The 25,473-nt window shown below is 42.2% G+C and overlaps 2 protein-coding genes across 4 annotated transcripts in view; one reads left to right on the forward strand and one right to left on the reverse strand.

Annotated features, from left to right (window-relative positions):
* LOC132836944 (sodium-dependent phosphate transporter 1-like) lies at positions 1–25,336 on the reverse strand. Of its 3 annotated transcripts, none has more exons than XM_060856525.1 (11): positions 25,262–25,336; positions 14,821–15,389; positions 14,425–14,565; positions 13,694–13,779; positions 8,948–9,044; positions 8,066–8,185; positions 6,613–6,909; positions 4,374–4,935; positions 2,330–2,515; positions 1,105–1,189; positions 1–737 (listed from the first exon to the last, which is right to left on the reverse strand). In XM_060856525.1, exons 2-11 carry the CDS (start codon positions 15,107–15,109, stop codon positions 573–575), a joined length of 2,028 nt encoding a protein of 675 aa, XP_060712508.1. In that variant the 5' UTR covers positions 15,110–15,389; positions 25,262–25,336; the 3' UTR covers positions 1–572. The 3 variants fall into 3 exon arrangements, with proteins under 3 accessions (XP_060712508.1, XP_060712507.1, XP_060712509.1); XM_060856524.1 differs by lacking the exon at positions 25,262–25,336 and adding an exon at positions 18,511–18,774; XM_060856526.1 differs by lacking the exons at positions 1,105–1,189; positions 25,262–25,336 and adding an exon at positions 18,511–18,776 and having other exon boundaries at positions 629–737.
* The window catches only part of LOC132836945 (cytosolic purine 5'-nucleotidase-like), an 84,675-nt gene continuing 77,527 nt past the window's right edge, over positions 18,326–25,473 (forward strand). The window contains exon 1 of the mRNA XM_060856531.1: positions 18,326–19,729. The gene's annotated coding sequence lies outside the window, so the exon portion shown is untranslated. The remainder of the gene's footprint in view (positions 19,730–25,473) is intronic.

The raw sequence follows: 25,473 nt of genomic DNA on the forward strand, positions 1-25,473 counted from the left end.
TCATGCAAGGCGCGCTAACCTTTATTTAACATCTAACTTAAATTACACATGGATGTTTCTCCAGTATGCCAGGTTTAAAATGGAAGACTTATAAAGAACTACAAGTTTGAAGTTTCCACTTGATTGCCTCACTCTTTGGTACCTTGACATTGCTTCAAGTGGACATACAAGTGGGTCAGTTACAACTTCAGTGCTTTATGCATACTTATTTCAAGTATCAGATGTCAAAGAAGCTTCTCCAGTTCATAGTTCACAGTATTAAATTGCAGTACGCCTTTTTAATTAAAAACATGCAATTATGAATTTACTATACAAAAAGAAATTGACAATGGTTCTCAAATTCAAAGTACTTTGCACAAAGTCAAGGACAAAAAAAAAAGAAACAAATTGTCATTTCTACTACACAGTCATGTTGGACTCTATTCAAATGTATACTGATGTCTTGAAGATCGAGGCGATGGCTTTGACTTCCATTTTACAGAACTCAATGATCCGAATGAATTCTCTATAGAAGCTCATGGGCATAACCACAGCAACACTGCCCTGAATATAGATGGTGCATTGGCAATTCTTCAGCATTTTTTAAAGATCACAAACTTGAACAAAGCCATAATGGCAGCACTAATAAGCCCAGAGATTGGGACTGTCACAAACCAAGCCATGAAGATGTTTCTGAAGAGACGCCAGTCAACAGCTTTCTTGGCACGCATCCAACCAACAGCTACAACAGAGCCAACCTGCACAAGAAAAAGTTTGCATTTTTAAGAGGAAAATCTGTCCAACTACCTTCGATTCACTGATTCAAGTGTTTACACATATATTATCTTCAATTCTATCTGGCCATGACAGCTAAAAACAGTTCCAAATTTGATTGTGAAGTGCTGGATTGGTCATAAAGAATCACAATGGTGCTTGAAAAGCCACAGTAATAATTGTCCATATGTATCACGTTGTAACAATGTGACCTACTCAACTACTGTTCAAATTTAGCCTAGTTCGATGCCAAAGCCGTAATTTTGGCTGCAAGCTCAGTTTTAGGTCTTATATCCATTCTCTCCAGATTGATGCTGCAAATTATGATATGGGATCTATGAAGAAACTTACCTTGCAATGTGTTGTGCTGACCGGAAGACCAACATTTGAAGCAATCACCACAGTCAGAGCAGAGGCCAATTCAATACTGAAGCCACTGTAGAAAAGTAAATTTAGTTTTAACCTGCTCTCCCCATCCACAAACAATGGATAATATATATACAGAGGAACCTAGATTCAAAGTTTGCGCGAAGATTTGTAGCTCGGGTGCTTGTTGTAGTGGTTCTGTTCGCCGAGCTGGAAGTTTCTGTTGCAAACGTTTTGTCCCCTGGCTAGGAGACATCATCAGTGCTCTGGAGCCTCCTGCGAAGCGCTTCTTTGATGTTTCTTCCGGCATTTATTTATCAAAGAAGCGCTTCGCAGGAGGCTCCAGAGCACTGATGATGTCTCCCAGCCAGGGGACGAAACGTTTGCAACAAAAACTTCCAGCTCGGCAAACAGAACCACTACAGGAACCTAGATTCTCCGAAGGACAGTGGGTTAATCGAATTCTGGATAATTGAATGCTGGATAACAGTTTAGCAAGCATCAGGAGCTTGTGATCTTGCCAGATAATCTGATATTCAGATAATTTAGTGGTGGATAATCGAGTTTCCTCTCAAATTCAAATTCCTTCTCTTGATCCAACAATGGCTCAGCACTTCAATCACAAATGTTGGGATGAAGAATTTAACCAAGTATGAGGTCTCGCCTCCTCCGAACAAAACAAATCTGCAGTTAGGTAAATTCCCTGAATAGGGAGAATAGCACTAAAACGAGAACAGATTTTCATCCAAGACCGCTGCCAACAAGGCATTAACTGTCAATGTAAGAGTACTATAAACTTCAATCTGCTCAGCAAGATGCTTCACTTATGTTCGACCACAGTATTAAATACTCAAACAACTAATGGGCATTTATTAGCGTTCACTCAAAAATACTGATCAATTAGAAGGACATGTCATTACTCACAATTGATGCTACAGTGTTCAAAACAAAAACGGAATTCCTGAAATATGGAGTTTGTGTCACCATCCATCTCAAGTAGTTCAGTAACATCAAACCTACATCATGCAGTACATGTTTCAGCATCTGTATTGCACACCAAATTTGTACATCAAGAGACGGAGCAATTTCACTTGATCTGACGTTTAAAAATCATTGATGCAATCTGAGCAGTCATATCAATAAACCTATCAACATTCTGTGCACTGCATTGGAAAATAAACAAATATAATTTCAAGACAAGAAAGTTTACCTTGAGGGAGTAATTGGTGTCAGATCCTTGCCCATTGTCTGAATCACTCTCCGACCCCAGACCCACAGACCAAGACATATGCCCACACCTCCATATAGGAGAAGCCAGATTGGAGTTTCCATCTTGGAATTCACATTGCCTGTGTAGTAAACAACCCACAGTGCAACCAAAGGACCAATTGCATTGCTGAAGAACAAAGGAATAGACTTATGAGCTACATGCAATGAAACGAAGTATATAACACAGACATTTAGTTCTATTGACAATTCATCACATAGGTCCCAGCAGGAGAAATTGTAGACCATTAAACATTGGTTCCACGAAGTACAGCCTCCATGTTATTTGACATTGATCCTCTATTAATCCAAATCCCAGGACACTGTGCACCCATGAAAGTGTCTTCACATTACATGTTTTTCCTCTATTCACAGAACCATGAAGTGAAGCCCTTCAAGCCACCTCTACCATTAAATCGAATCATGGGTCATGTTCAGATGCAATTAGATTCCCTCCAGTGTGGAAACAGGCCCTTTGGCCCAATAAGTCCACACCAACCCCACCCCCTGACTAATACACCTAACAGTATGGGCAATTTAACATGGCCAATTCACCTGACCTTCACATCTTTGGTGCATGGGAGGAAACCAGAGCACCCGGAGGAAGCCCACGCAGACACAGGGATAATGTGCGAAATCCACACAGGCAGTCATCAGAGGCTGAAATTCAACCTGGGACCCTGGTGCTGAGAGGCAGCAGTGCTAACCACTGAGCCACCGTGCCACCTGATCTTGTCAAATGAACTCCAGGATGTTGTTTATCATCATTGCACCTCTTTCTCTGCCCCTCCGCTTGCATAAATCAAACAGCCATTATCAATCAGTAAACTAGCCTCCAACTTAGCATCATCAAGTCAGTCTAACAGATCAATTACAGATCGTGGGCGGCACGGTGGTTCAATTCCCGCATCAGGCGACTGATTGTGTGGAGTTTGCACCTCCTCGCCCTGTCTGCGTGGGTTTCCTCTGGGTGCTCCGGTTTCCTCCCACAGTCACAAAGATGTGCAGATCAGGTGAATTGGCCATGCTAAATTGCCCCTAGTGTTAGGTAAGGGGTAAACGTAGGGGTATGGGTGGGTTGCGCTTCGGCGGATCGGTGTGGACTTGTTGGGCCGAAGGACCTGTTTCCACACTAAGTAATCTTATCCAATCTGAAAAACCTGAAGGAAAACCAAGGTTCTTTTGGGTATCTGTCTGCAGAAATATTTTTCTCAAGCAGCCACTTGTTTTAGTCTCTCCGACAAGACAGAACCTCAGCTCGTGAAGTATTTCAATTCAATGATGTCTTTTTTCTAAACTAAAAGGTTGCCAGAATTTTGACAGTCTGCACCTGTCCCCGTGATCATGCTATCGATCCACTATTAACCTGCAGCCCTCCAACTCTCAAGTTGCCACTTCAGTATCCTCCAACTTCTCGTTCGTTCCTCGAGCCCAACAGTAAACCTCTTGATTACAACATCCTCTTCCATGTATGCTTGTGTTGTGACTGGCCTATCCAAGTCTTTCAGTCTGCCTCCTACCATAGTAGGTCCAGCTTGTTGCTTGGGCTATATCAGTCATAAGCCAATTTAATGTTCATTTTTGCACCATTATCATAAGTTTTGATGAACTTGAAGACTCAAAAGCTCCAAAACTGCCTTGCCCAACCCTTGTCCTTTTGTACTTGAAATCATGACATAAACCTTACATTTTCAATTCAGACCATCTATCCCAATGGTTCTCCCACTGAAGCAAACCTAATTACTCTCATGCAACATGACAGCCTTTTCTCCTACATGTACAAAAAAAATTGTCTGACCTCAAGCTAACCGGACTGAACCAGCCACAAGTTTATCCCTTGCTCAGTCCTTAGCGTGGTTTGGCTTTTCATGGGGAAAAGGCATGCATGATTCTTGTACAATCACAGTTGTTTCCCACATAAAAGCACAAGACACTGAATGGAAACCTAAAACACACTGCTGTTGGGTTGTTTTAATCCCATTACTCACCTGACATCATTGCCACCATGGGCAAAGGAGCCAAAGCAGGCAGTCAGGATCTGCAAGAACTGAAACAATAATGAAACTTCAGGCTTTTCCTGCTCACTCCATTCCTCCACAGAGCCATCGCTGCACTTGCGGTCTCCTAGATCAATTTCAAGCTTCACAGCTCCATCACCAGCACCTGTGTTGCAATCAGCCATGGCATTGCAATAGCTACTGTAACTGTCTTGTCTGATACGTTTTTTCGGTTCCATGCCAGATGCAGTCAGTTTTTCCATTTCCTCAGCCTTTGCTTCTCCTTCTTTGGGCTTGAAAGAATCAAGGGGCATGCCACAGATGGCCATTGTGTAACACGTGTAGCTGTTGTTACGACGAAGTGGCCTGCTGCTTGCTTCATTCGAGTCCCCAGCACAATCGATCATTTTAGCTAAGTGCAACTTGTGGAGAAGTTCTTTGTACAGTCCTGAATCCTTGTGCACAGTATGATAGTGACCACTATAGCCATTGCTGGTCTGACTTCCAATAACTTGGTTAAACTGTACATGATTGTTCCCAAATTGCATGGTCCCTAAAACACAAAAATCATTCAAACATGAGCAATGCTTCCTTCACATATGTCTAAACTTGGGCATTGTGGTACTGTTCCTTCCTGTGGAAGAGGATGCTTGGGTTCAAATCCCACCTGCTCCACTAATATTTAACAACATCCTCAACAGGTTTATGATAAAACATGCACATATGATTTACTGCATCATCTCAGCTCACATTTTGAAACTATTGGCCAGTATTATCAAACAAGTTTGTGGGTAAACCATGCTGTAATTGATTTTAAAATGGTTACTCAATAGAATTTTAACTGTGCCTGATCAAAACACGGAGTCTATGTTTTGTGCATACTCTGCATTCAAACGAACTTATCCATTTGAAAAAGGCATGTGCCCAAGTGCAGTTCCATAATGCAGACAACGTAAGACCAGTTCACCAAAAAACTCTCAAGTGCTTACCAAGAAGGAATTGAAAACTTCTGGGTGGATGGAGTTGAAATAATCTCAAAACCCATGTGAGCAGTTAACCAACAGCAAAGAATCACCAACTCAGGTGTTTAGAACAGCAAGTAGCATTGTACTGAACCAAACAAAGTTGGTATATATATGGTTCAAATGTTTGAAAAGTTCTAACCTGTTTTGGGCCAGCTGTCAAGCCAATGAACTAAACAGCTTGTGACACCGTGGGTGCCCCCCCACCCCACCAAATTAAAACAATAGAAGCAGCGTGAATAGATGGAGTCAAGACTCCACAAAATCAGGGCATGAATTTAGTTTTCAGTTGTGGGCTTTTAAAGTTGGCTATGGAAGCTGTTTCATCTGTGTTGGCTGCAGCAAAAAGTTTGAGTTCTGACAATTTTGTTTTGAAGTACCTTTCTCCTAGACTGAGGAAACATGGCACGTGAAACTATTTTACTCAATTTGCCTTGGCCAAGGTGGTGTTTGTGTGATATTATTATATTGGAACCTTTGTGACAAAGCTACTCCTTTAACAAGGTTATGTTGTCCTTTTGTTTTTCTCCCCCCCGCGCCCAGAGATTGTAAAAGACAGACTCTATAAAGTCTGGAATTGGTTTCAGAATGGTAGTGCTGGACTCAAGAGAACAGGTCTATGCTGACCTTCTGTCACTGACTTCTCTCCTAAGGCCCCGCATTTTATTTTATCTCATGTGCCTAGGGATGTTATGGAGAGTGTTGCAATTATTTTCAACAGCATCATATTAAGTTTTTGGATAGGTTAAGTTATTCTGTTCTCCCTTGTTTGTGTTTCATTCGGTAATCATGGAATGAAATTCTGTTGTTTAAAACTACATGGTTTGAGCAGCTGCATCCCTCCTGGAATACCCACTGTGCACCTGCTTAAAACTAGCAAAAGTTTGCATCTGGGCTACTTCCTTGAAATGTTTTGAGGGGGTCTGGCCTGGTCCATAACATTGTTTAGTAGTAAAATAATCTATTATTCTGTTTAGTTTTCCAATTGCATTGAAGTTATTACCAATTCTTTGTGTGAAGTTTTACTGGGTAAGAAGTGTGTTTTGCTTAAAACCAAGCAGCAGTCCAATCAAATTACATCAGGAACTCAGCACCTTCAAAACACAAAGCGAAAGGGTCCAGACGAGGTCTTTGATATATTTGAACGGGTTCTGGTGTGATCCCTAATAGATATCCATTTTTTTGGCAAGATTGATTCAACAGCTTACCATTGATGACATGATCTATGTTCGTTTCCTTCATCTCTCCAGAGGAAACATGCTCTTTGATTACATCTTCTGTAGAGTCTCCTATAAAAGCAATTCTTGTATTTGGCTTCTCAACATTCTGCTTGGATGGTAAAACGACAGAAATCCCATCAGTTAGGGGACTCTTCATTTCAGATGCTGCATCCGTCAGCAGAGCCTTCAAGTGGGGCTCTTCCACCTCATCTTTGGACACTGAGTAGTAATCGTCATTTTTCTTATCCATCACAGTGCTATGTCCAGCACAGGCTTTCATCTCTCCTGTTGACAGGAAATGCCAAAACACAACAGAAAATCTTGACTTCAAAATTAGAGAACATGGAGACTTCAGCAATCACAACAATAATTTTGGTGTTCCCACTTCAGACCTCATTGAATTTATTTTGTCCAATTGCTCATTAATTTCTTACGGACAAAACATCATACTATCTCGGTGACATACTCTACAATACATCTTTTATTCCATAACTTAGGCACATAATGAGCAATCCATTAAAATGGTTTGGGAAACAGGCAAGATTGCACCGAAACCAATCTTAACAGTTTGAAAGCTTGACACCAGACTACTTTCATTCAAAGTTCCACAATTTGAGTTCTCTCAACCAAGGCATCTCTGCAGTCATCCCAGTACTCCATTTGCAATCAATCAATAATTAATCAAACTAAGATTTCAACATTTTCAACAATTCTATTTTCTGTCAGTATTGTGAAATTTGTACACAAAGGAACAAGTTAAAATATGTATCTTCCCAAATACAACAATAATTCAAAGTTTGGCTTGTCATTGAACTTCACTTCCAAGCAACTTGCATCCTGCGAGTTTTAACTCGGTGACAATTCAGGGATTGAAGAAACAAGTCGCTATTTTACTTCACTGAAGCCTCAACAAATGCCAATTCCATGTGCACCTCAGCTCCTTCCCTTCAGTGTTAAGTACAGACAAAATTAAAATATTCAGTGCTTGGCCAAAAGCAGCCAAATTACATCATAGTAACTACAGCGGCCTTCTACAGCACATTAACCTTAGGTGAATGTATCGACCGTAGTTGCTTAAAACAAATTGAAGGCCAAATCTCTGATACGTTTCCCAGCTCCTCAGAGCAGGCAAGGGAGTGAGCACCAAAGTGTGGTGGGAGCAGGAAGGGAAAGACTGTTCACATCCAGTGCAATCCTTTCTACAAGTAAGCGATAGTGCTGACCACAGCAAAATATTAATGACCATAAAAGGATTATTTTGCTCTTATTAAAATGGAAAATATTAACTCATTAAACAAACATCAGTTAGTTATCTATGCTCTAATACCCATTTCAATTGATGTATTCAGAAACTGAATAAACTAGTGTCCATGATCCTTTATTTCATGTCTTGGCACACTCACCTGAAAGCTCACTGTGGAAGTCTGTAAATTTCACTTACTTTCGATTTTTCTCTTCATTCTGGGACAGACGATGAACCAAATGAAGAGTGCACAGATCAGACCACTCCCCACTGTAATCAGCACGGTACCCCAAAATGGAATTCGATCAAATCCCAATACTAGCAAGAGAAAACACATACTTTACAAAACAAGATAAGCATGTCCACGCAGTATAAACTGAAAGCTTAACAACAGTGCAAGGAAATATTACCAACTCTAGTCAGTAAAAACTCAAGATCTTGTCAACTTGCATGGGCACCAGAAAAAACCTTGGGACTAAAAATAACCAACTCAATCCTATCGTTACTAGCAGACAAAATTATAGTCTTAGCAACATCTGAAGGAAGCCTTCATTTCCAAAAGCCAACGCCACAATGGAAATCAGAAACAACTCTGAGGACCATTGCAATTTTCTGTCTCTGTACAAAATTGTCAAGGAAATTACAAAGCTAGGAAGCTACTAATATGCAAATCCATTCCTGACCCATACTCTTGTAGTTAACTAAAACTGAGTGTTACGTTCTCCATTCCAAGGGCTTGAAAGCTAACAGTCTGATATTACTGCATTGACTTAGTCTTAAAATAGCCATATTTAACAGCATATGAACAGCAAATGCGTCCAATATTCTCATGTTCCTTCCTCATCAGCTACTTTTTAAAATATTATGACCACAGACTTAAACATCAAATGAAGCAATGATAATACTTGATCGAAACACAATTGACAAAGCTTCTAATTCACCCAAGCATGTTGCAGAATTTCTGCAACCAAACCCTTCCTGTTCAACCTTACGGCTGAATACAAGCTGATACACATTTAAGCATATGTCCAAATACTCTTTAAAAAAAGGAACCTTGAATTTCCATTTGTTGATACTTACGAGGTGCTCCTGTGTACAAGATCGAGAAAAGATTGATCACAACTGTACAGGCATAGAAGACAGGCAGGGCTCGGAGTCCATTTGGCACTGGGTCAGCCTGCAAAATTTCAGATCAGCAAAATAAGAAAAAAGCTAGTCTTCAAAACAATTTTTCTTCAACTAAAATCTAAACTTATAAAATAAACAAACAGTCAATCTGGCCAGATTTTTTAATGCTGATTAGAAGTGACCATTGCATGCATTCGTACATGGCAACATTAATGCCACATGCAGCTCCTGGAAGCCATTAGAAAGGCCAATAGATTCAAGACCACAAATATACAGACACAATGCAGTCCCTTTCTTCTACTCTACCATGTAATCATGGTTGTTTTCAACACCATTCTCTTAAAGCCTGAAACTCCTGACTGACCGACTGGTTCTTCGTTAGTCAGTCAATCTGTCTTATTCATCATCCACAACATGGCCTCCGGTGTCCCTTTGTAGCCATGACTTTGAGATTAACTACTCTCTGGCTGAAGAGATTCCTTATCTCCTTTCTGACAGATCATCCCTTCATTCTGAGGCTGTGCCCTTAGTTCTAGTCTCTCCTTCTCATTGAAGCATCATCTCCTCATTTAAGCATAGTAAATACTGAGTCCAGTCAGATTCAATCAGATCCTCCCTCATCCTTCTAAACTCCATCAAGTGCAGACCCCGAGTCCTCAATGTCTCTTCACATGACAAGCCCTTCATTCTGAGCAAAAAATCCCTCCCAACCAGGAATACATAATGAGTATTTGTGGTCCCAACAATGACCTCTGCAAGCTCCAGTAGTCACCAGCTGCCATCTCTTACTGCACACTATGCCTTTTGACAGTCAGTAATCACCAAATCATGCCAGTTTCTTGCCCCTTACACGATGGGGTCTTATTTAGCAGCCTGTGTGACACCTTGTCAACACCTTTACTGAAATTCAAATAGATCATATATACTGGCTCACTTGGTCTAACATGGTCATTATCTCAAAAGAATTTTAACAAAAACAATTATATATCCTTTCACCAACAGCTGGAGAACTATTCAATTTTCATCATCAAATTCCCCCCAATGAAGGATGTAGACAACCTAGAAGCTACACTGCAATGGTACATCAATGTAAACACTAGGGTAATTAACAGTATTAGCACATGGTATCAGAGTAAAAAAGGAGCAGAATTCCTCACGGTTAAGGAACTGGAGATGGCCACAACAAGAGAAGGAAGGAGAGGAGGCCATGTTCTTGCAACTAAATAATTGCAGAAGCCTTGCTGTAATTCCAAGTTAGGCTGCTGGTTCCTGCAAACGTAACCTATAAATAGTATCTTCATTTAAACCAGAAATAACATCTCGAACATTTAAGAAGATAGTGCTTCAGAGGAACCATCATCCTTGATGAATGGTAATACAAGTTGCACTTAAACACCAAACTTAAAATTTAACATCTGACAAACAAGTCTAAAAGTTTGATCAAATTCCTTTCCATGGCCACTAATCACCCGACTCAAGTCTGCTTACGTTGTTGGTTGTGCATATCGAAATATGCAACAAACTCTCCTCCAAAGCTGTAACAGACCAAAACACAATCAAGAGCCAATTTGAGCCTCTTCTTCATTAACTAGTCTGGTGATTAACTTCTGTTGAGGCAACTCTGCCACTGAAGTTAATATCAAAATACTAACAGTCTTCTTTCTGTTTAAATGATTTTTGAACAAAATCATAAAACTTCCTTCCAAAACTATGAATCAGAACGGAGGGTCACAAACAAAAGAAATGCGCAAGCAGCATCACAATAGACTGCTCAAACTGTGAAATTGGTGCTTTTGCTTGGAAAGGAAGCATTTGACAATGAGAGCAAGATACTACTATCAATCAATCTGTTAATCACGATTTTGTCATGTAATAGATCATCCTACATCTTGGTGACCTTCTTGAATAAGGCAACATTGAAACTCATCATGTACATCTGGTATTATAAGCCCAAGTAAAAACAATGACTGCAGATGCTGGAAACCAGATTCTGGATTAGAGTGGTGCTGGAAAAAGCATAGCAGTTCAGACAGTATCCGAGGAGCAGAAAAATCAATGTTTCGGGCAAAAGCCTTTCATCAGGAATACAGGCACAGTGCCTGCAGGGCGGAGAGATAAATGAGGGAGGGTGGGGTGGGGGCAAAGTAGCATAGAGTACAATAGGTGAATGGGGGTGGGGATGGAGGTGATAGGTCAGAGAGGAGGGTGGAGTGGATAGGTGGAAAGGAAGATAGGCAGGTAGGACAAGTCATGGGGACAGTGCTGAGCTGGAAGTTTGGAACTGGGGTGAGGTGGGGCAAGGGGAAATGAGGAAACTGGTTAAGTCCACATTGATGCCCTGGGGTTGAAATGTTCCAAGGCCATGGATGAGGCGTTCTTCCTCCAGGTGTCGAGTGGCAAGGGAGCGACGGTGAAGGAGGCCCAGGACCTCCATGTCCTCGGCTGAGTGGGAGGGGGATTTGAAATGTTGGGCCACAGGGCGCTGTGGTTGATTGGTGCGGGTGTCCCAGAGATGTTCCCTAAAAGCGCTCAGCTAGGAAGTGTTCAGTCTCTCCAATGTAGAGGAGACCGCATCGGGAGCAACGGATATTGGTGGATGTGGAAGGCCCTAAAGAAGCCTTGGATGGAGGTGAGGGAGGAGGTGCGGGCGCAGGTTATACAATTCCTGCGGTGACAGGGGAAGGTGCCAGGATGGGAGGATGGGTTGTTCAGTGGGGGGGGGTGGATGCGGGCATGGACCTAACCAGGTAGTCACGGAGGGAATGGTCTTTGCAGAAGGCAGAAAAGGGGTGGGAAGGAAATATATCCCTGGTGCTGGGGTCCATTTGGAGGTGGCAGAAATGTCATCGGATGATTTGGTTTATGCAAAGGTTGATAGGATGGAAGGGGCGCACCAGGGGGTTCGGTCCTTGGTACGGTTGGAGGGATGGGAAATGGCGGTCTCTAAACGAGGAGGCCATCTGGGGTGTGTTCTGTGATGGAACTGGTCCTCCTGGGAGCGGAGGAATCGGGAATATGGGATGGCATTTTTTGCAGGAGGTAGGGTGGGAAGAGATATAATCCAGGTAGCTGTGGAAGTCAGTGGGTTTGTAAAAAAAATGTTGGTGTCAAGTCAGTTGTCATTAATGGAGATGGAGGGGTCCCAGAAGGGGAGGGAGGTGTCAGAGATGGTCCAGGTAAATTTAAGGTCAGGGTGGAACGTGTTGGTGAAGTTGATGAATTGTTCAACCTCCTCGCGGGAGCATGAAGTGGCGCCAATGCAATCATCAATGTAGCAGAGGAAGAGGTGGAGACTGGTGCCAGTGTAACTACGGAAGATGGACTGTTCTACGTAGCCAGCAAAGAGACAGGCATAGCTGGGCCCATATGGGTGCCCATGGCTAACCCTTTGGTCTGGAGGAAGTGGGAGGATTCGAAGGAGAAATTGTTAAGGGTGAGGTCAGCCAAACGAATGAGTGTGTTGGTGGGGACGTCAGGAGAGGAAGAAATGGAGGGCTTGGAGGCTCTGGTCATGGCGAATGGAGGTGTAGAGGGATTGGATGTCCATGGGGAAGATGAGGCGTTGGGGGCCGGGGAAACGGAAATCTTGGAGGGCATGGGTGGTGTCTCGAACATATGTGGGGAGTTCCTGAACTGGGGGGGGGGGGGGGGGAAATACAACAGTGTCGAGGTAGGTAGAGATGAATTCAGCGGGGCAGGAGCATTCTGAGACAATGGGTTGGCCAAGCTTGTGGATCTTGGGAAGGAGGTAGAACCGGGCAGTGCAGGGTTCCTGGACTATGAGGCTGGAAGTGGAGAGTGGGAGATCTCCTGAGGTGATGAGGTTGTGTGTGGTCTGGGAGATTATGGTTTGGTGATTTGGTGGGGGGGGGGGGGGGGGGGCGGGGGGGGGTCATGTTCAAGGGGACGGTAGGAGGAAGTGTCTTCGAGTCGGCATCTGGCTTCAACAGTGTAGAGGTCAGTGTGCCAGAGTATCACTGCACCCCCTTCATACACTGGCTTGATGGGCAGGTCAGGATTGGAGCAGAGGGAGTGGGGTGGACAGGTTGATGCAATTAACGTCCCAGTGGCGGTTGGAAACGAAGAGGTCGAGGACAGGTAATAGGCCAGCACAGCGTGTCCAGGTGGATGGAGTGTGTTGGAGGTGGGGGGGGGGGCGCAAAGGGCTCCTTGGAAGGTGGGCAGAGTCCTGATTGTAAAAGTAAGCTCAGAGGCGGAACCCAACTAAAAAGAACACTATTATATAATGGCCTCCAGTTAACATAAATGGCTGACATTTTCCAGTCCTGCACCACGTTTACAGGTGCCAAAGCAAATATTTTTACCAAAGTATTAAGGAAAAACGAGCTTCATTTTTCATAGCTATTTTCTTCTGAGCATGAAATTCCACAGGATTCACCTCGAAACACGAAGGCATTCTGAAACAAACCCCTGGATCAGTTCAACTCGAAGCAGGAAACGCAAACTAACTTTCATCTTGTTTTCACTCGAAGTGAAACAACTCACAGTACCACTTCTTCAGTTCTACTTCAGCCACCAACTGAGCAATAAAACGAGTTTGAAGCAACGTTTGAGCAAGTATCCAAGCTAGATTTTCAAATCAAACAATTCTTGAAATTCCTTGTACTAACAACAGCAATAGGTTCCAAATTCAAACCAGATCACATTCCTTCTCAGAGTTCTTCCAGATTGTCCTACCTTGCGTAAAATGAAGAAACGGACCAAGTAAAAGACAGCAGCAGACATGATTCCAGATAGCAGTGGTGAAATGAACCAAGAACCAACTGTCCAAATTGGAGAGGAGAAAAAAAAATCAAGGTTACAACACAGATACATAGTAAATTCTGAAAATGCATTGCAACTTCAATATTTGTTTCATCTGGGGTGTTCTTTGTGACCACAGCAAGTGATTTTACAATGTTAAGTAGCAAAAAATTGTGAAAAATAGATTGTCCACATTACAGTATACTCAACATTGGAACAAATGTGTAAGCTGTCCAACACCATAAGAGTATACAAAGAATGGTCTCCAAAACTATTCAAAAAGCATCACCTTTTTTTCCAAACATATATTCATTAAAATACATCAACAGCAATTTAATGATTTTCAAGTGGTTAGAAGCAATCACACAGGAACTTTGAGGAATTTGCTGAAGTAAAGGTTTACAAAAATAAAATGGGGTAGGACTCTTGCCAAACTCTGACCCACTCTATAAATCAAGTTCTTGCAGCACAAGCACTCCATCTTTCAGTCTCTCATAATTTACTTTCAACAATTAACAATAACATGCACAATTAATCAGGACATTAAGTTGGTCCTATTGTCAACAATCAGCCATATTGTTTGATGCATCAAGAATGCGATGCAATATGGGGTGCAAATCTAAAATGGTCTTACAGCCACAGATCAGCCAAAATTACAAATTTACCTATCTTAAGCAGTTCCAGCCACTTAACACCTTCGGCACCTGCAGCCACCAAACAGAAACCAACTGTAGCACCCACAATGCAATGGGTACCAGATATAGGGAGCTTCAAAAATGAAGCCAGTAACTGCCAGACAGCAGAACCTGTCAAAGACAAAAATACATTGCATGTCACTATTCCACTGACAGTAGAGATTCTGCCTTTTCTTTCGATCAAATCCAAGAACGTTCATAAACTGTAACAAGATATATCCGGGACAGCAAGTAAATTGATGAAAAAAATCAAGGTACATTTACATCAAAACGATCTTGTTTAAAGCCCAATGGAATGCTTCACTTCCCCACTTTTACATGAAACCACAGAGCACGAAAAAGCTAATTCCACCATTTGATACTTACCAAACATGGAGCTGACTGATCCAGCCATTAGCACTTCTTGACTCGAGTTGAACATCTCCACATCAATAATTCCTTTACGGATGGTCTCACTGACTCTGGCACCCAGCAACACAGAACCCACCGTCTCAAAGATGGTCGCCAAGATGCAGGCTTTCCGAAGCGTCAGCACTCCTGAACCAACAGCCGTTCCAAATGAATTAGCGACATCATTTGCTCCCACAGAGAATGCCAGAATAAATGCAATGATGAAACCAACTACAACCATCCATAAGTACTCGTCTAGCGCCATGCTCACCCGAGCTTGTAATGCTTCAGAGGTATGGAGTTTTAAAAAAATACTATTGACTTAAATATACAAAATAAGGTAACAAAATATGTAGATATGTAATAAATAACTGGATTAAATAAAAGCTTAAGATTAATCTGCACTACACTCAAGTGTTGTGTAGCAGTAATTGCTATCCACTGCGCTTAACAGTCTGTCTTGCAGGGTTTTTAAAACAGTCAACAATTAGAAGGATTGAAGTGAAATCCATTGTGAATACAGCAGATTTGGGATGTTCTTCATCCTGTGGAAAAAGCAAACAAATAATATGGATTATTTGACCACTCACTGTCACCAAGTCCAAAGATCAGAACAGTATCAAGACTCCTAAAGACATTTCTCTGCAAACGAGATTGTGACAATTTTGAAACTTGCACAACGAAGCCTGACTTCACTGCTAATAATTGAAATATGGTACTGTATTTTTCCAACTCTACAGCAGCACAATCAGTGAAGAGAATTCAAAACCACCGAAACTGGTGTCACAAAGCCACATGACTGAAAAATAGATTTCGTCCACAAACTTTGGAACAGTTTCCTTACATGCCATTGTCATTATTAAACTGGGAAATTTGGAGTTTTACATGTCAGGTAGAAACAACATAAGACATAGAAACACAAATTCAACCATCCGACCCCATGGAGTCTGCTCTGCCATTTGATCATGGATGATATGCTCCTCAACCCCATGTTTCCACTTCATCCCCACTCCTTCGTTTAATTCCCTTGGCAACCAAAAACTTATCTATTTTAAGTATACAGAATTACCTGGGCTCCAAAGCCTTCTGTAGCAGTGAATTCCACAGATTGACAACTCTCTGGCTCAAGACGTTTATCCCTGTCTCAGTTCTCAGGGTCTCCCCTTTACTCTAAGGCTGTGCCCTCGGGTCCTCATCAATCCTTCCCCTGGAAGGATGTTCCCAAAGTCCACTCTATCCAGGCCATTCAGTATTCTCAAAGTTTGAATCAGATCCCCCCTCTATTGAGGATAGTCCCAGAGTCCTCAATTATGAAGCTTTTCATTCCCAGGAATCATTCTCATAACTTCCTCTGGATCTGCTCCAGGGCCAAAACTTCTTTCCTGTGGTATGGGGCCCAAAATAGCTCAGAATGTTCCAAATGCAGTCTGACCAGAGCCTTAAGAAGCCTCAGATGTACATGATTCTCCTGCTCCTTGGATGCTGCCAGACCTGCTGCGCTTTTCCAGCAACACATTTTTCAGCTCTGATCTCCAGCATCTGCAGTCCTCACTTTCTCCTATGCCTGCTTTTATATTCTAGCTGTCTTAAGACAAATGACAGCATTGTATTTACCTTCCTCACTCATGACTCAACCTGCAAATTTACATTGAACAAATCTCAGTAAGTCCCTTTGCACTTCAGATTTCTGAATATACCCCAGTTTAGAAAATAGTCTATAACGCGATTGTTCCTACCAAGTGCATGACTTCTAATTTTTCTGCACTGCATTTCACCTGGCTGCTGGGCATTAGAACAGGTTTCACCTCAAAGGCATAATTTAAGGTTTTGAATGCTTAGTTGAGACCCAGCTGACCCGGACTTTGCAGAGGAGCTGACAGCTGGCACCTCTACATGGACTCAAACTGATGAGACCCAAGTCCATTTCCAGACCTCAACAATGCTACCACCACAGAGGACAACCAACATGAACAACTGGCGAACAGGGGGAAAAGAGAAACCAAAAATGAAGACACAAGCTTATTGCATCTCAGGAACACTGGTGAAAACATAAGCAACCAGTAAATCCAAACCTTTAAAATGACAGTGCATAAAATGACAATTTTTGCCAACTCCCCACCAAATGTCATGGATCAAAAAATGTCTGGCCATGGCTGTATTGGAATAGAGATTGGCTAGAGATTCTCACCTCATCTTCAAGGTTCATCTTACACATCCTGACCACCCCTACCACTCAAAAGCCTCGTCCTTCAGACATCCAACAATATTATTGACACACTCATCTACCCTTTTCCAGCTCATCTTATGAGCATGTTTCCATTACATGGCGAATTTCCATCTCAACTGCACCTAACGCTATCTTAAAAAAAGACTTCATGAAACAAACTGAAAAGTAACAAAGAACCGCATTTCTCTCTGAAAAATAGATAAACCTCTGAAAACGTTACACATAATTTTTCTTGCGAAACAACTGCTGAACTGAGGCAGCCTCAGTAAAAGTGTGATCATTGAATAATTAAGGTGAGGTGAAGGGGTTTCGAATCGTTGAGTATCCACATCTAACTGTTGTCAATGATTTCTAACAGTAGGTGCACGTCCATATCAGCAATAAAACCTCAAAAAACGTTACTGCTTAGGCAGAAAATCAGATCACTCATACCGCTCGACGATGCAACCCTGTAGTTAACAGGTTGCATCCAGCTATGATAACTCGTTTGACTCGGATCTTACTAAATCTTAACGCAAGTTCATTAATGGTGGAAGCAGACGTTTGATTAAACGTTATCAATGTTTATAATATCGAGTGTAGGCCGCGGTGGCCGGAATGAATTAGAGCCCGAATTTCGACTGCGCGGTTGTTGTTTTCAAGTCTCCTGTTTGAAATGGAGAGCGCCATCCCTCTTCGCGCCTTTTTTTTTGAACAAACGTTTTTGTCCAGAGTCAACAGGAAATACACTGCCACCCGCCGTTCTCTCACCAATGAAGGGGAAACCCAGTAATGTGTTGGGACCAACCCAACGAGCACTCCCTAAGCACCAGCACAAAAGGTGCCCTGGTCTACTAGCACCCATACCACCACCTCACCTCCATTCCCCGCAAACACCTTCCCGCCCCCGAGAGACCCCCCCCCATGCCACCTGACCGCTCCAGAGACAACACCAATGCGGCGCAACGCCCCAACCGGCAGGGCGGGTGGGGGAGGGCTGAGTTGGTGCAATGTCAATGGTGTCCTTGTCTGTCAAGTGGTGTCTCTCCCTCTCCCCATTCCCGTGAATCCCAGACCACCTCGGCTCAGACTCAGCACCGGTCCGCTCCCTGAGCCCTGCTCTGCGCAGACTCAGGAACCGGACCCTCACAAACCTTTCTCACCATCTCGCTCGCTCCCCTCCCCCCCCCCCCCACAAGTAATTCCGTCACACCTGCAATACCCTGGCGCGCGCGCGCTCCTGGTCAGTTGGACACCAGTCCGAGCCTCCCCTCCGTCGCGACGGCTGACTGGCCGCATCCGGATTGTTCCGGAATGAGCTGCGCCCGCGTGCGACAGGACACCGCGAGCAGCGACCTAACCGAAATAATCTGCTCCCCGCCAGCGCCCCCACCCCCTCCCAGTCCTTTCGGCTTCCCTTCCTCCCGCCGAGCCTCGATGACCGGCACAACCGGACTCACCAATTCAAACGACTCGAAGCGAGGATTCAGCCGGGAGTTGGAGCCGGCCAGGGCCCAGCCACGCTCTCAGCTCAGGAACCCGACCGAGGGTGGAAGTGCGGGCGCCTCACGCAACTCGGGCTAGCTTGCCCTTCCCTCGTCGTCCCCTCCCGCCGCTTCCAATCCCGCCAATATTTCCTCAGCGCCGAAAGTGAGTATCAGAGTCGATCAGAAACTCTCTCTCCCGGCCACCAGCTGTCCGCCATCTAACGCGAGCGCCCGCCTCGTTGCCTTTTGTAGGCGTCCTGACGTGTCGGAGAGCCGGCCCACCTACCCCACCACCCGGATGCTAGACGACGCTTTTTAGCCCAGATTCATCAGAGGAGGAGCAAGAGAGCACTTTCTTCCATCGCCTCCTGCACTCCAAGTGCCCCTGTCCACTCATCACGAGGGAATCGTCTGCAAGGGTCAAAGTTTCATCCTTTGAGGCAACCTCTTGTTTCTGAGGTCTGTGACCACTTCTCCAAGACATGGCCCTCAAGCAGGTTGCAGAAACACCCAACTCTCACGACTATCCTCTCTCTCTCTCAAATTTGGCACATGACGTGCCCAGACTCAAACAATCAGGGCTTGATTCCAGTCGGGAAGTGGGATGAGATGAGACTGGAGCAGAGGTGTCTCCTTGGATCAGGTCAACTACACCAATTCGATCCCATTTCATGGTAACTTAGTGAGGAATACAGTAAAATACAGTGAAAATCTTTTCCAGTGTTGCCACGATCCTGTGCCATTTTGAATCGTTTTCAGGAAAAGATAGAAAGATGTAGCTAAAATAGAGTTCATCAATCCTGAGCCAGCTCATCATCAGTGATGCCTGCACCACCATCCCTTGCCCACAACCTTGCTGCCATCTCCACTGGAATCATCCAATATCAAAGTCGTCATTCTTCAGGTGCCATCTTACGCCGCTGAGCCAATTTGGTCTTGCTGCAGCCTGTACCGGAACTAACCAACCACAAAGTCGCCGATCCTCAGAGGCCATCTCTCAATGCTGGGCCTCCCTCACTGACGATGTCTCTGTCAATGTAGCAGCCGTCCATTCCAATGCCAAGTCAATGTGCGTATTCCAAAAAAGTACATAGGGGCTCACTCACCTCTGCCATGAGGTCCATGCTGGGCTCACTCGGTCTGTGCTGAGTCCACTCACCACCACCAATCCTGTCCAAACTCAGGACAAGAGGTAAGTAAAGGAAAGCAAGACAAAATGGACAAGAAAAGATGGCTTGTTGATGCAAACAGCTTTAGGCTGAAACAAACTGTTTGCAACTGACAGACTATAGTTGACCCTGGGGGGGCAGTAAGCCGAATTTGCTAAGGATACAACACTTGGATACAAATTGGCAAAGAGAATAAGAATATAATGGCAAGGTTGTGATTAGATTTATAAAACTTTCATTTGGCTTCATCTTAGGAATTTTGTCCACTTATGGACATGGCACCAAAGGGATGATGTTACAGTTGTAGAAAAGATTGCAGACAACAATTTCAAGGTTAAGATACTTCATTTCTGTGGAAAGATTGGATTTTTTTTCTTCTGAGGGGAGATTTTTCTGGAGGTGACCCCAAACATGAGATGTCTAGATAGAATAGATGGAGAAAATGCAAGTCAGAAGGATGGATGACAGTGATTTAATGTAATAGCTTAAAAACACTAAAAGAAAAGCTATTTTGCCAGTGATTGCCTCCACCACATTCTCAGGCAGTGCATTTCAAATTCAAGGCAAATAAAATTGTGGCTTTCATAAGGGAGTGGATAAGGTGCAAACAAAATGTTTGCAGGACAAAAGTCAAGTTGAAAAGCATTTGCAGAGAGCCAACACGCACTTGATGGATAGATTAGCCTCCTTCAGTGTTGTAAGCTTGCAAGGTTCCTGTGCCCAGCTCTTGAACAAAGCAACTTGTGTTATGTTCAAATACATTGCTATTTAGCTCAGTGTTATAGTTTGTTTTATCATGCTGTTATGAAGATGCTTGGGAAGTTTAACAACTTTCAAGGGTGATCTACTAATATGATTTATGCTTATACTTCTATGAGATAATTTGCTCCTTCAAAAAGAATAAACTGCAATGAATGCACAGCAAATCATCAGTAGTGATAAAACAAAACGCAGAGAATTGATTAGGGTTGTGATGAGTAATCAAAATCTTCCAGATGTGTTTCTTTATCGCCTCAAGAACCTGTCCTTCCTCATTTTGATACCGGGTGGTTTGTTTGAATTTTCAACATATCCACTTTTTCTATCTTCTCTTTGAATTTTTTGTATGATTTTACAGTAGACTGTGGATAACAATGCAGTTTTAAATTCACATCTCAAATAACTGTGACAACTTAATGGCAGAGAGTCAACCAGGTAGTCTGCAGTACAGAATTGGAGTCATTTGTAGGTTTGACCAGAAATGGTAATGGTGGCAAATATGTGTCTTTGTTTTTGACTGACCAAATATAGATTTTGACTGCTTTTCAATCATCTTTTGCAACCCCATATTGAGAGAGTAACTGTCATGTCACAATAAAAAAAATCATCCTTGACTTTGATTTCAAGCTCCAAAAATATTTTGTCTTTTTGAAATGCAATGATATCCCAATTATTTTCACTTTAAAAAATGCACTACAAATCAATTTGTCGAACCAATTTTATGTTTCCAACCATTTCAAGGAGAAACTGAGCAGATAACCTCCTTCTGGTCTTGAGGCATTCTATTTGTACATTTTATTTTTTAACAAGTCATTGCCAAGTTTTATTCGAAAGGAATGATACACAGTTACATTTTGAAAATATCTGAATTGTGGTGTCAACAACTTTCAGAAGTAAATGTAGCTTCATAATATTAAAATAAGTTGATTTTTTTCATGCTGAGTGCTGCACAGATAGTGAGGTAACCTCGTGAAAAGAACAAAAATTGAACAATCTTGCACTGATCAAACAATCCTGTAAACAACAGAAAACTGGGATGGAAATGTAAGTCAAGTCTGGTGCTGGAAAAGCACAACAGGTCAGACAGCATCTGAGGAGCAGGAGAGTTGACGTTTCGAACATAAGCCTGATGAAGGGCTTGTGGGCCCAGTGGGGGTGGATGGGGGGCTGTAAGCTCTATATAATCCCCATTTGCATTCCTGCATTAATACATCTGCTACTGAAACCCTTTTCCCTGATGTTATGATTCCTGAATTTAAATAATTCTAACTCACTGCAGGCAGGTCTCTGTTTTTTGTCTCTGAGCTTGAGGAAATTCAGAATTTTGATGCCCAACTCAGATGCAGGAATGCGACAAACACAGTTGAAAGCAATGAGAAAAAACTAGTCATAGAAACCAAATATTGAAGATCATGATCCAAAGATTAAGGTTGCTGCAAGATGAAATGGAGTGCAAAGCTTCCTTAGAGCAAAAGAGAAAGATACGCATTTGCATCATGCTTTCATGACAGGTCTTCCCAATGTACTTTACTTCCAATTAAATACCATAGGAATATAGAGCAGAACATTCCACATGCTTGAGATGGAGTGAAGGAGATATAATTGGACAAGTTTGCCCTTCACAGAAACATGCCCCTTTCTCTCCATCAAAATAATGGTCTTGTATGGGAGCAGCAGATTGTTTGCCACTTATGTACAAGCTTTGGGACCATGGAGCAAACTTACCACGCTGTCAAGGAGCTTCACTTGATCTAGTATCTGATCCATGCAGCACAGAGGTTTACTGCAAGAGCTCATCTGAGACTGAATTGCATCTTAGATCAATCAGTCACTGGACTTCAATCAAAAGAGCATCCAATTCAAGAACTAGAACAGCAGCAGAGTGACTGGCAGTCAGGCACCCTGGAAGAACACGAGTAGAACTTTATATACTCTGAAATCTGACTGCAATACTCTCTCTGGGAGACTAAGAGCACATGCATATGAACATACAGAAAGAGGCTGGTTTCTCAACGATGACCATACACTGTTACTTTGAAGTCTAAGTCTGAAAAGAATCCTTGACTCGGCCTTCTCCTCAAACAACTTGTAAGGAAAGCAAACTCTGGATGTGCCATCCAATCACACATTAAGAGGTGGTGGTAGCAATGTGACACACTGCCAAGAAAAGCATGGAAGCAGTGAAGAGCCAGAAAGATATCTAAGGTCATCTGGAGAAGAGGAAAATTCAAATAATCTTTTTTCAAAAAATCACCAGTGCAGCTTTGAGACCGATCAGCAGCCAGAAACAAACATTCACAGAGCTGAATTGCACCTTTAAAGGATACTCTTGAAATATATTTTGAAGATAAAATACCAGAACATTGAGTCTTAAAAAGGCTTTTCAGTCTGTAGATGGAGAAATAAGGCTTACTTTAAAACAAAACACAGTGAGAATAGAAAAGCCCATTGCCAGCTAAGGGGGTAAATCCAAATCAAGTACTCAAGATAACAGGCAAATTTTCAGACTTCCAAAGCAGATTCAAGCACTTGAGGGAAAGGATACAAGATGTTTGTTTTTGCTGGATCAGAATCCTGGGATTCTTTCCTCAACAGCTTTGTGGGTCAACTTACAGCAGATGGACTGCAGCAGTTCAAGAAGGCAGATTCCCACCATCTTCTCAAGGGTAACAAGGGACAGACAATAAATGCTGGCTTGCCAGCAATGCCCTTATCAGAAAAATGAATTTTAAAACCAGAAAACTTAGTCTGAGCAGCACAGTGATGACTGCTCACAGTCAGGTAATATATTTCTCAACTATTTAATTGACAAAATTGTTGAGAAAAATCAAAACTGCATATCAGATCCCCACAGTGAAGATTGTGAAATCTTAAGAAACTTGAAAGGCTTTAAATTTATTATTCCAAGAACAAACTTTTTCACAACAATTATTCAGCAACAGCTGTGATCATAAGAACACAACAAAAATAATATGATACAAAGAGATCAAAATCCTAACATTGATAATACAAGTTAAGAAGTTTAAATGTATATCAAAAATGAAACAATGCAATAAAACCTGCCAAGAACAAAATTTTCACTGGAAATTTCCAGGCGACCAGATCTGTTTGATCGTTCAGAAAGTTAACAGATGTAAGAAGAAGCCTCTATTCCTAAGATTTCAAACAACTTCAGCAGTAGAACCTAAATCAAGTGAAGAGCAAGCCAGCATCCTTATCTATAACATGGAAATAACATCAAATTACGTGTAGCACATGCAGCAAATAATGAGAAACACATTACTTTTGACAAATTCCTTACACCTTTTGGTTATTATTTTACTTCAAAAAAATTATGATGCTGTTGAGATTACATTTCAATTGCAGTAACTAACTTTCAGGAGAGTCTATAAAGAGCTTCATTAACAATCCATTGAATACTATCTGATCCATGCAGCATAGAAGTTTACTGCAAGAGCTCATCTGAGACTGAATTGCATCTTAGATCAATCAGTCACTAGACTTCAATCAAAAGAGCATCCAATTCAAGAACCAGAACAGTCCAAATACTATTGGACTCTGAGTCCAGGAACCTGTTGATGAAATATGATGCAGTAGAAGTTCCATTTAATGAAGAACATTCTGTAAAGAATTGTCTACGTAAAACACAATGAACGATCTAACCAGACAGACTGTTTATCTGAGCAGTACAACGGATGTGCCAGCACCAGTAGACATTCTTATACAATCTAATGTCAAGATGTAGTTGTAGAATTCCACATCAGTGAAGATAAAACTGCTCAGTTGTCAGCTAACAATGTCCTCGTTGTAGCAAAGGAGGTCTCTTGAAGTTGTATTCAGGCTGAAGGATGTGCCAAGCAACAACTTAGTTCCGAACACAGCATGTGCATTCATGCCTTGAGGCTGAACTTTGAAGAACAAGTCAACACTGCAAGGGAGCAAGCTTTTTGTAAATGCAACACAAATGCATTTCTTCCTCCGGGCTACTAACAATGGTATTCAACAACAACCGTGGTGTGACACATGTTTAACAATGTGAAACAACATCCCAGTTCCCATAATCGAAGCACTTAAATCACGGCAAGTTGCTTCACCAACATTCCTTGAATCTCTGATCGACGAAATGCCAGCAGAGAACAAACAAAATCACCAACTTGTCCTTCAGTAATTCTGTGCCTTGAAATAGACTTTCCTTTCTCTCATTTGACACAGAGGAATCAAATCCTTGAGCAAGACAGAAGAAATAAGAACAAAATGTACTGTCAATGCTCTAAAAGAAGTTACAGAGGTAACTAATTTGAACATATATAACACTGATTTTTAGTGTTTATGATGAGGGGAAGAAAGCTTGAGTGTGACAGCAGTATAAGGGCTATGAACCCTGGAGCAACCTTGTGATAAGGTCACACAACTGCACATTACTCAGTATAAATACCACAGAATTGGAAGCTTTAGAACATGCTGGAAGAATATCATGAAAACTTAATACATTTTGGAAGCATTCTAAAGTGCTGTCTCAGGAAGAGAGTACATGGACATGAGTATACAATGACTGTAACTATATGACAGAGGTATGAGTACCATGCATTGTACAATTTTATTATTTCTTCACAAGTAATAAATGTTGTTATTTTGAAGTCTAAACCTGAAAACATGTCTTGACTTTGCCTACTCCTTGATCATTATGTAAAGAATCCAGACTCACCACGTGGCATCAAACCACACAACAATAGAACCAATCAACAGGTTAATTTCCACATTAAGAGAAAATATGGAAAAACATTAACAGTACTCACTTTCATGCAAGGAATCGTCTTGTGGACCTGGCTGAATGATGGGTTGAATGTCCGCTCTAGTTGAAAAAATTTAGCATCTAACAAATAAAAGCAAATGGAATTCAACAGGTTTCGCTTCAACAGCCTTGAAGAATTGTTGGTGCAATGTTCACAGCAAAAGAAATCAGACAGGCTGGGAAAGTTCCCCTTGTTCTTTCAACTTGCTTTAAATG

The sequence above is a fragment of the Hemiscyllium ocellatum genome, chromosome 48 (genome assembly GCF_020745735.1).
Source record: "Hemiscyllium ocellatum isolate sHemOce1 chromosome 48, sHemOce1.pat.X.cur, whole genome shotgun sequence".
NCBI classification, from domain to species: Eukaryota; Metazoa; Chordata; class Chondrichthyes; order Orectolobiformes; family Hemiscylliidae; genus Hemiscyllium; species Hemiscyllium ocellatum.